This window comes from Anoplopoma fimbria, chromosome 15 (assembly GCF_027596085.1).
Source record: "Anoplopoma fimbria isolate UVic2021 breed Golden Eagle Sablefish chromosome 15, Afim_UVic_2022, whole genome shotgun sequence".
NCBI classification, from domain to species: Eukaryota; Metazoa; Chordata; class Actinopteri; order Perciformes; family Anoplopomatidae; genus Anoplopoma; species Anoplopoma fimbria.
The window spans coordinates 24612496-24624408 of NC_072463.1; the positions used below are offsets into that span (position 1 = coordinate 24612496).

Consider the following 11913-nt stretch of genomic DNA (forward strand, 5'->3'; position numbering starts at 1 on the left):
TAGATTGTATCACGCCACACTTGAATACAGACTATTCATTATACATCTAATTCTACATCTATATGTCCCTCATGACACGTTTCTCTCCTTCCCCACCTCCTCTGCCTCTCTGTCCCTTCACTTAGAGTCAGATGTTTCCCTGATTAGATAACACGGACTACATTGGGCCACCGGAAATAACAAAGGTCAGGGTGTGCTGAGGGCAGCGTTTTGCTGAAACTCCTGGTAACATATTAAAGACAGGGGGGGTTATCTGAGAGCTCGCAGAAACGGGTGAGGAGAGGGAAGAATGTGAGTGCCGGATGTCTTCCTGTGACACATTGCCCTCTGGCCGACGTCCAGGTTGACCAATAAAGCTGACGTCACAGGGTCTGAAGCTTTTCCTAAGAATTTCTTCTCTGACGGTGGCCAAATAATGAAGCAGTGATTAAGAGAGAGAACTATCACTAACTGACATCATAGTTAACTAGTAGTTCCTGCTCTGGAAGAAGAACGGCTGCGTTCTCCCCCTCACTGCCTCTCCTCTCTGAATCCTGGCCTGCTCCATAATGCTAACCTTTGCCCTCCTGCCTTCCACACCCTTGGCAAACCTCAGCACTGGGGTTATTGGTTAGTAATTAATCCAAAAGCCAGTGAGCATTAAATCTGAAGCTGTTTTTTCCTTTTTGCAAGAAGCTTTGATATCCTGGCACCTGGTAATAGTTGACCAAAGTTCGTCAAAGGACTGATGAGAATGATAAATACAAGAATCTCATAACTGACAAAACAGAAAATCCACACACTTCTTTCTGGCCAATTCTGGTGTGTACAGACACACAGACACAAACACTGGACTAAAATGAGGAGGGAATGTAAGTCAGCAATTTCATCGATATATATATATAAGAAAAAACATTTATTTCTAACAACAATGTGAAATCACCAATGCCACATATCCAAGCATCCCCTCTCCCCAGCAACTAGCTTAAACCAATGTAACTGAGTCTTTAAAACCGCTTTAATTAATAATCATAGTGTATGACATGACATGTGAAAAAGGTCACTGGTAAACATTTGGCAACTGAAGAGCCAGATATTTTCATCAGGAGTTGGTGGAGACCAAAACTAGAGCTAAAAGAGAGCGTATATTGGACTTGCATTCATCAGAAACAAGACTCCAAATGAACAAACAGTTGCTTATTGTCTAAATAAGGAACCGTTTGCTGACAACTTCGTCGTATCAAATTAAAAGGTGATAATATGTCCATGTCATGTTAACAACTTGTTTCTGTTTGCCCCACATGGCCAAAAACAACCCAGTTATTTCATGTAAATTAAAGTTTTAGACGATGTTTATCATATTAAATGGCTTCTATTAAGAAAATGACAATCTATCCAATATGATGAGACTTGTTAATCCCCAACTGCTGAAGATTCCATACCCGTAGTCCAACATGCCTAGTACATTTTTAGTTAGTTTCTTCTGGAATATTGGTCTAGGAGAATGTTATTTGATTGGTTAGCAACCAAAGCTTAGCTGTCTTGCTGGTACTTTAAAAAGGTAGGAGGTGGAAGGAGAAATCTGTAATTAATGATAGTTTTCGAAAGTTTTTCATAATGCTGCTACTTCTGCTACTACTACTACTACTTCCAAGGAAGGCGATTTGGCAAGCATCTGTTGTAAGAGAAAGACAAGTTTGAAGTAATTGATCTGGCTAATTGCAAGCAGTTGGCAATACATCATGTTATACTTTTTATATCTGTGATCAATTTTTCTCGTTTTGAGCTTCCCACAAATCCATATATCCAAACAATCCTTCGGTCGGACTGAACGGCTCTCAAAACCTTCAACGCTACTACAATACGTAGAGCTTTGCACACTGTTGCTTGTTCAAAGTTGATGCCTTGCCAGTCCGTCTACATTCTTAGCAAACTTCCTCAGTCACGGAATAAACAGAAGTGGACAACACTGCAAGTCCTTTCCTTGTTATTTCAAATCTTCATAAATCCAAGGACGTTTTCAAATATCGTATGGTGATTTTCTGGCACTCAATAAGTGAACTGAAAAATAAGGTTTTTTTTTTTTTATTCCAAGAAAAAAACCAATTCTGCCAATTCAACATGAGCAAATAGCGGATAGTGGGGCTGGACAATAACAGATACAGAATTTATCGAATTACCAACATTATGAATCTCTTATCGACCTAAATGTACTCATATCGCAATTGTCTGTTTTCTCTCTCACGTGCTGCCCTGAAGCTTAAGAAGTTACTGGTCGTGGGAGACTGACAGAAAAACACAACCACCACTTACTTCCCCCTTGCAACCTCCCAGCAACACCCATTCTGGTTACACCTCATAACAGCACGGCAGAAGTAGTGCTTAACCTTACATGAGAACCCCTGCCACAGCAGAAGGGAAAAAAAAGCATTTTTGAGCCGTATAACAGGCAGTAAAAGAGGGAAATACTGCTGCTGTTACACCCCTCTACGGCCCCCAATAAAGGATGCGGGTGATGGGTGCAGGAGGGGCTGTCAGTCAGGCAGGGGTCCCTGGGGTGAACAGAAGGCAGGCGGTGGTGTCGCTCAGCCATGACCAGGGCACAATGACCAGGGTCTGACCCTTCAGACCTACCATCACACACATGCCAGCAACCATGACACTCACAGGGAGGGGGGCCGGGCCCAGAGAGGAAGTCAGACAGTGTATACGTGCATTTTTGAGTCCGACTTAAAGCACACTCAATCTAGTAATATGAGATAAAGCTAAAACTAATTTTTTGTATGGTGAAATGGTCAATGATTAAAATCAGATCGTTACAGTGGCTCACCCCAACCAACAACCAACAAATACTTAGTACTAGTACTAGATCTATTTAACTAAATATTTAAAGCAGGGGAATAAAAAGGTTACTCTTTTTCTCCCTAATCGAAATATCTTTCCCTTCTTCAGGTTAAAGCAGTAAGTGGTCCAAAAAGATATTTGAGTGCAACCTGCTGCATCACTCCCTCTCTCTCACACACACACACACACACACACACACACACACACACACACACACACACACACACACACACACACACACACACACACACACACACACACACACACACACACAGTTCAGAGTGGGATGGTGGAGACAAAGGCTGGCCTCCACGCCCCTCGCTGGGAGCACACAGTCGACTGGACACACAATTGAGAGCGGAAGCAGATCAGCTGGCCAGGGGGAGAGAGAGGGGGGGGAGATAGAGAGAAAGGAGCCCCCATTCCAAATTATTCCAAGTTATTCTGCTGGATGACTGACTTCATTTCCGACCAAAAGCAGGAGAGAAAAACAGAGGGAGGGGTGAGAGTGTAACGGATGACTGTTGGGAGAGGGAGAGGAGGAGGAGGAGGAGGAGGAGGAGGAGGAGGAGGAGGAGGAGGAGGTGACTGTGGATGGGAACAGGGTGTAGACCAAGGTGACTCCAGTACGCATTTGAATATGGCCTTTTCTATTTACAAATAGGATGTGCATAGGTTTTTATGGCATTGGCATCTACACAATATGAAGTATCTACATATATACAGTAAGTTATAATTAGTATAACTTCTAATTAAATGTATCTTACGATTTCAAACCTCGTTTCAAGTGAGAGCAAAGAGCAGACACACAATGACTTCAATTAGAGTTCAGCTTCTACTTGAAATTAACTTTGTGAAGAGAAGAGAAGGGAAGGGAAGGGAAGAGGAGAGAAGAGGGAAGAGGGGAGAAGAGAGGAGAAGAAAAGGCGTGATGGGGGAGCACGTGCAGACCAGCCAGGCCTGGGCCTCGAGGCCGGCTGCTTCAGTGTGTGGTGGAGAAGGGGGATCCTGGGACAACGTTTCCTAAGTTGACAAAGTGGCCGTTTGTCTGCTGCTCAGGCCCATGGCTCACTGGGCTCCAGTATGCCATCATGCTTTGCTCCTGTCTCAGCCTTGGGCTTCCCACCCCAGAGAGGGGGCGGGTGGAGGGGACGGGAGGGGAGAGCAGGGGTATGAGGGGGGCATTGAAAAGAAAGATAGGAGGGGGAGAAGAAGGGAAGGAGGAGAAGGAAGAGGAGGAGTGCGGGAGGAGAGGAGAGAGAGAAAGGATGTGGCCTGAGCCCTGGGTGCTCGCCAAGTCGCCCTCCCTTTTTCCTCCGCTCCGTCTCCCCTTTCTACCCAACTCCCCTCCCCGGCTGCCTCTCTCCACACAATGGCCGCTTCTCTGCTGAAATTTCACGTTATTGGATCCCGGGCCTGGAGTTTTGTCCTCCCACAATGTCCAGGCAGCGGAGCATGCTGCAGGGGAGACACACTCTGCAAGCTAAAAGCTGGAAAACCATTCCTCCTTTCATTAGCATCAGAAAAGGGTAGAAACCCCCCCCCTCTCCACCTCTTTTTTTCCATCGCCCCTTTTCCTCCCCATCTCTCCCCTGTATCAAAACCGGAGGAAGGCTGTCAAGCTCGGTCAAGCTCCACTAGACCACTTTGGTTTGTAGGACTTTTTAGAGAGGGGGGGGGATCATTAAAATATCATTGGGAAAAATAAACACAAGCTACTTATCCCAATCCGATTCTATAGATTATCCTCCAAAAGGAAAGCAATCACTAGGAAAGTAGAGAGGGGAATGGAAGATGGTGTGAAAAAAGCTATTCTGGGTGTGACTCATTATCTATTCTTACTTTAATATGTCGCTATCTTCAACAGCTGCTGTCTTAAGAGAAAATATGCAACTTTTACGTTTTCTGAACAGCTAAAATGTAAGAAGTCATCGACGTAGATCAACTTGCCCAAAGAATCTAGTCCAAGGGTGTAGGTGTAATGTAGCAGAAAAATATTAAACATTTGAAAGCAGTCAAGAATTTATCAAAATGTAAATCAACCACAAAGAAACGGCAACTTGGAGCTAAAGTTGTAAGAGGATAAAGCAGTGCAGTTTTCCATTCGCTGCGATCACGCCTCATTGAAGAAATAAATAACATGCAATCTGGGACTCGACCGTCGATTCCAGCAGTGCATCTAATCTGAACGGTGCAAACTAGCTGGCCAATTAGCCACGGTTCAACTCCCCTAAATAACCAGTGGCAAACTCAAGGGCACGGACACACTCAAAACAAACACCAACATGACCCAACACGGATGCAGTGCAAATTATGACACAAGGCCAGAACAAGACGCTTTTTGAAGGGGCTGTCGGTTGGCCATTAATAAAAACAGAGCTAATAATGGGACAATGCCTACAGAAACACTGACGGGCAGCCAGCATCACAAGCCTGCTACATTAGCCGCAGTGAAAACTAATACGTCGGCTATAGAAAGAGAAGTGAAAGAGAAATTTGCCCTATCTCCTCTCAACACCTCAGGCTGCTGGTGAGTCATCTCCCTCACAAGAACATTCAGCTAAGCTACCAACTGACTCAGGAAAAAAATAAAAAAACAGAACAAGCCTACTCTGCTGCTGCTGCTGCTGCACCACACAGCGAATCTACACTTCAAATTTACCACCATCCTTTCACAGAAATACCACCTAATATGACAGCAAATTAACTGATCATAGTCACTTCTGGTAGCACCCGTCACAGACGGCAGTTAGTGGGTCAAATGAGCCTGTAGCCCAAACCAAAGATGGACCTAAAACAGTAAATGAATGTCAAAACTGCTCAGTCAGACAGTGTTTCTAACATTGATTTTCTAACCAACCCCTCTATTACTGGATTGGGCCTGCAACCCCAACAACAATGTTCTAGGTGCCACTGAACTGTGGCACCATAAATCACAAGACTCCCCCATATGGGTATCAAATGCCAAAGAACTATTCGCAAACATCAATCAAAGCCACATATTGAGATGATCTTAATTTGAACCGCAAGCATTTGGAAAATTAAAACCTTGCGCATGCCATTACCAAAAAGGAAAAAAACGAGGAACCGCAAATTTCAACTGCTGCGTCTCTGGTCTTCTTTGATGTTAGAGTAGTCCCCAGGGACCCGGGCGTCTACTCGTCATAGCTACTCTGAAACCGAGGGGGGGAAGCCGAGGGGAACAAGGCCGCCGTCTAGCTGTGGGAGAAACCATCAATACATCTCAGGCACAACTTGGGAAGGATAAACCACCAAACCATGATGATGGCCTATGGATGTGTAGAGAAACTGCTCTGACAAGTTGCAAACCATCACAGCGTGCCCTGTTGTTGGGAATAACATAACATTATTCTTATCATCAGGACAGAAACGGACCTATTAGTCTATCCTGAAAATCAATTAGATTCACGTTTCAATCAGCTTTCCATTCAAGCTATGACGATTTGGAGGAATGAAGAAACACTTTCACAAAGCAATAACAGTCTGTTCCGGATTCTAAATATAGCCACTAGACAGGACAAAATCTGATCAAAAGTTACTGAGCAGACAAAAAGATATGTCCTAACAGGCCTCTAATTTTAATCCTATTTGAAAACTTGTCTCAATAATACTTGAAAGCATAAAGGCACGATTGCTTTAATTTCCCTCTTGTAGGACCCAGGCCTATCTCTCCCAGAAACACATACACATGCCAAATGTTCCCAGAGAAATAAACACACAACTGTATGTGTGTGCATGGACACACACACACACACACACACACACACACACACACACACACACACACACACACACACACACACACACACACACACACACACACACACACACACACACACACACACACACACACACACACACACAGAACCCCCTTCCTGTTTTCAAAGTGTTTGGAAACTCAATCAAAGACACAAGGTTTAGGATTTACATCTGTGGCCTTTTATGTCTGTGGCCTCGCAGGAAAAGAACCATCTCGGCCCAGCTGCAGCAAAGAGCTCACAACAAGGCCCAGCCTTCATGCTCCCGCATGCAGCACGACTGAAAACAATATCCACAATTCAGACACTTAGTGCTAAAAGCACTTCTTGGAGGCATTAAGATATGGTCGGTGAACATCAGAGGCCCTGCTTGACAAAGAAATAAAAGACAAGCCCCTGCTATCAGGATGTTGAGAAGGAGACACAAAGGGAAGTTTTTAAGTGCTGGACAATATACATAGCATATATCAACAACATGTTCTTGTCTTGAAATTAAGAAATTTTGTTTGAAATGTGCTCTAAATACACTGCTGACATTCACGCCAGTTTATGCTCACTCCTTAAATACTTGAAGAGGAAATGAAAATTATAAGAGGGAAGTGGCTCGGGGTTTAAAATACACAGAATCCGGGCCTAAATCTGGCCATGGGAATGGAACAGTCCACCGCTATACAAGGCCTGTTCAGTTTGTTGGCCTGTCTCAGTTACAGACGGTCCAAGCCCTCTGGTTGTACAGAGGATCATTGTCGTTAATCACACAAAACAATACGACAGCTTCTTGTGGAACAAGCAGGCACTGGGGCATAAATATTATATATGCAAAATATTACTTTTAGGATTGTTCAACTTTTCACCTTAGGCAAATAAGGTGAAACGGAGAGAAATTGTATGTAAGTACACTTGTATGTCTACAATATACATATCTTAGACCTAAATCTAATTTAGTGCCTATGAACCAGTGAAGTCAAATTCTGTTAACAAGTGCTCTTATGTATATAAATATATATGTCAAATAACACCTCTCAATAGTCTCTGTTAACCACCGTAGTCACAAGCAACACTTCCTCATAAGAATACAGAAGCAAAACCAAAGATGTGTTCAGCTCAGCAGACTCTGCCAAAGGTTAGATATGTCTATAGTTAAGACCAGGCCAGCTGGTAAAGCTACGTGTTCATTGAGGTCATATCCAACAACTGGCAATAACCCCAAATAATACCATCTATAAAAAAAAAAAGGAGGTCCAGGAAATTATTTAGTTTAACATAAGGGCCACAGGATATAGGCAATTACCCAGGCCATAAAGCACTAGCCCTAACAGCTGAAGTAGCTGTCTCCCTTTTGTCGTTTCAGGACGTGATGGGGGTTGTTTAGGAGGAATGTGTTTGGAAAGCTCTGCAACAGGAATGGGAGTGCAAAACAGCCCTCAGGTGATAAGATCACGACACCCACATTGGCAGATAAAACGCTGAGCTGTCAAATCAATCACACAGATAGGAAGAGGACACAGAGAGAGAGAGGAATCACCTGACTGGCAACAGACAATACCACAGAACTGCAGGAATCTAAAACAATGAGGCCATGCCCTCTACACGTTCAGCGGGATATAGAGGCAACTCATCCTTCGTTTCACTCATTTTAGTAAAAGCAGTCGGTAGGCCCACACGAACTGAAATTATCACCCTTTTCTGATTTTTTTAATGGCACGGATTAATGAGGACAGAGGAGCCACAATTTGTCTGTAACCTATTTCATGTTTTGTAAAGAAAACTCTAGTTTAGAAACCATAAATGTGTAAAAAACAAGCTATTCCCTGTTATAAAATGGCTATATAAATAGAGGTATTAGCACAGTGCATCTCATCAGACCACTGCCTCGGTTTAATAAATATTTAAGATAAGCGTGACATTCAGCAGATAGACTGCTTGCACATACTTTGATGAATCTCCAACTTCACCCAGCATGATCATTGTCCTTGTCTAAAAAATTCACATTGGCCTTAAATCACACAAACACACACAACACAGAGCAAACGCAAAAACCAAAATCTGACGAGGCTTCGTGTGCCTTCTTGTCATTTCAGCCTTGTGAACATAGCTGCACCAAGGCCAAGTAACATGTTCTCAGCAAAGAGGTGTGCTGTGTGCACACCAGCTCGGCTCACCACCCAGCATTCAGACAAAAGCACTTCGGGACTATCTAGATTTTGTGGACATTTTCAAATAAAATGTTCACACTGCAAGGAGAACAAACACATTTCCTTTTTTTACGTTTGTACAGTGGTGCAGAATCAAAAAAATATTCATACAATTTCTGTATATTCAAGAAAAGGCATATTTCTTTCTTCTTTTTAGGATTTAGCTAGTGACTCACCACAGAGCTAAATTTATCTTATCAATGGAAGACAGCAGAATGTCACAATGTAAGAAAAAATAAACACAAAACATCCGTTTTTTGTGAATAGGTGTGTTATAAGAGAAGCATCTTGCAGAGATTCTCTTCAGCAAAAATGAAACGGCTCAGGCATCGCTCTGTATTCTGTTCACTCCGCTACTATGAATCATACAACAGCCAGAAAGGTGGTGGAATCATAGCAACAATGTTTGGATCACTTCGCCATCTTAGCTGCTGCCATCATGCAGTGTGGAGCAAACCCCAGCACGAACTGTCTCCTGCTAACACCACGGAGGATCCGTAGCCTATGGCAGTAGATCCCAAACGTGGGGCCTGGGGGGCCAGGAGAAGTCCCTGAGGTTAATGCAGTGAGTCCCAGCAATGGAATGGATTCATTTCAGTGTTATTTCTCACACTGGAGGTGAGCACGATGAGAAAACGATTTTTCAGATGACTGCTCGAAATCAGATATGTCTCCACTTCCCACTAGCATCAAACATGCTAGGTTACGACATAGTTTAAACTAAAAACGTGAACAAACGCAAACGCGGCTTAGGTGAATGTTCCTGAAACAGTATGTAATGAACTGATAATGAGCTGTAATAAATTGTTATCTATTTGAGGGCTCGATATGAGGAAAAAGGGAACACATTGACATATGTTACATAAAACCCAGAAGTGTAGTTCAAGGACAAAGCCTCCATGCATTTAATCAATCAATCTGATTTAGGCCACAGATACATGGAATGGGGGAAAAACATGGGTGTGTTTCGAACATTTAACAATGGCAGTGTGCATATGACTTCCTCTGTGACAAACATTATCAAAGACAATCCTCAGAGATAGTGAAGGAGCAGTTAAATAAAACATTTGTGCAACAGACTATAACAGTGAAGCAGTTGCTTTGCTTTGTACAGTAAAAGGCAGGAAATGTGCTCGTCGGCTGCAATGCGAAACAGTGTACAGTGCTGTGAATGGGCAGGCAGGTACTTTATGAATGGAGGGATCATGTGACCGCAGCACCTCCCGGAGCAGATATTTCTCACTGACTGTCAACAAGCGCACACAAGGGATCAGCCCATTAACACAATGCGACTGGAAACGTGCACAGAGAGACTCACATGTGCAGATTAGGATCCACCTGCGTGCGTTGTGGACGTGAAGCCTTTTTAAAGCGTTTTTTGTTTTTTTTATGAATGGAGATTGTGATATGTAAATGAGTGTGATTGAGAAAAAAAAATGGCATCTTCAGCCTTTCAACGTTGACATTGGCGCAATCGACTCGAAGGATATATATATATATATATTTATTTATTTTTATTTTTTTATCAACGACTGTAATACAAAACAAAACATGATCTGCCCCATTTTTATTATTATTATTATTTTTTTAAATCAATGATTATGTTCCGAAATCATGGCGGACCACAGTCACATTCACATCTTTGTGATCATGATGTACCGACAAGAAAATAAATCATATTTAGACCAGATCACACACATCTGATCCCTCATAAATAGTCTTATAACTACCAATATATAAAGCAATCATACATATCCTGGATACATGATTTCCAATGTGTAGGCAGCCATTAACACACATACACTGATGCTGCAAATACAACATAAAATGATTAAGAATTAGATTTTTTATGAGCTACAGGCTTGTCACACACTATTCTTCTCATAAAAATGATGTAATCCATAATTTTGTATTAATGCATAAACACATAAAGATGATAATGTGCGTCTTATTGCTGGTGATGAAACACTGTGTGCTGGTCCATTGAGTAAAACCTCTGTGTTATTATTACCTAAAGATCCGTACATGACTATGGACACTTATCATAACCAGTACTCACTCATTGTTTGGATTTGTTGAATCTTCACTCATTTTTTTCCTCACGGGGATCCAAATCCAAGCAATAGCATCGACGACGCAGCGACGACGGGATAAAATACCACAAATATCACCATTTTCCTCCACATATAGAAAGAGCCTGCTGTTCGGGGTGTAAGGACTCGGTGCAGGGATGCTGCATGCCTGGACTAAACGAAAACAACAGTGCAGAGACGTTCACGGTGGGGTTTTCTTTTCTGTGTTAAATTGCGAGCAGGAATGACAATCGTTGATTCATTTTATCCTCCCTGGAAGTAAAATCCGACCACAACAAATGGGCCATCATCATCATCATGCTCCTCAGATAGGATCCTCCAGAGACGAGCAGATCGTAGCAGACTGGATGTGACTGCAGGTTATTATTTGTGGCTCTCTGTCGAGCATCCATTCGCCAACTTCAGCTCCAGGACAACACTTGAAAAAGCTCCGAGGAGCGTCGATCCGTCAACGTGTCCGCCTGGTCTGCAGCAGCAAAAGCATCCAAATGATCTGTTTTCAACCAAGCAAAGCAAATACATCCAGACTTGAGTTTTCCTTTGAGAAGTTGCTGGACAATCTGCTTTAATCGAACTCCATTTTCAACTCGGGGGGGGAATGAAACATCGGAAAACTGGGCGGATGAGTCGACCCTCGCTTGAGAAAATTAGATCCTTCCGCGATGTAGTAAAAGAACATAAAACTCTTGCGGTGAAATGCGCTCAGCCTGGATACTATTTGTCACATTTCGTTGGACAGTAACGCATGTGGGGATACACTGCGTCCCGGTGCTGCAGATGAAGTGGATTAGGAGTGTTTCTGTCCCAAAGTTGACCTAAAGTAGTCCCCCGCACTTCCCAAAAGAAGTTTCCCTTCAATCACGCATTGATACCAGAGGGAAGGTCTGTGTGATAGCACGCAGAGTGGAGTAATCCGGAGGAAGGACTTGGGCTGACACACAGACTCGGCCATTAACAATTTCTGGTGTTTTTCTTTCATTAAGCAGCTTTACCATGATAGACACCCACACACACACACACAAC

General features: G+C 43.0%; 1 protein-coding gene across 1 annotated transcript in view; it reads right to left on the reverse strand.

The window, feature by feature from the left end:
* Nucleotides 1–11655, reverse strand: part of spred1 (sprouty related EVH1 domain containing 1) — a 31864-nt gene extending 20209 nt beyond the window's left edge. Inside the window, exon 1 of the mRNA XM_054614350.1 lies at nucleotides 10857–11655. Coding sequence (XP_054470325.1) covers nucleotides 10857–10888 — 32 coding nt within the window. The 5' untranslated portion in view covers nucleotides 10889–11655. The remainder of the gene's footprint in view (nucleotides 1–10856) is intronic.
* Between the last annotated feature and the right edge of the window lie 258 nt (nucleotides 11656–11913).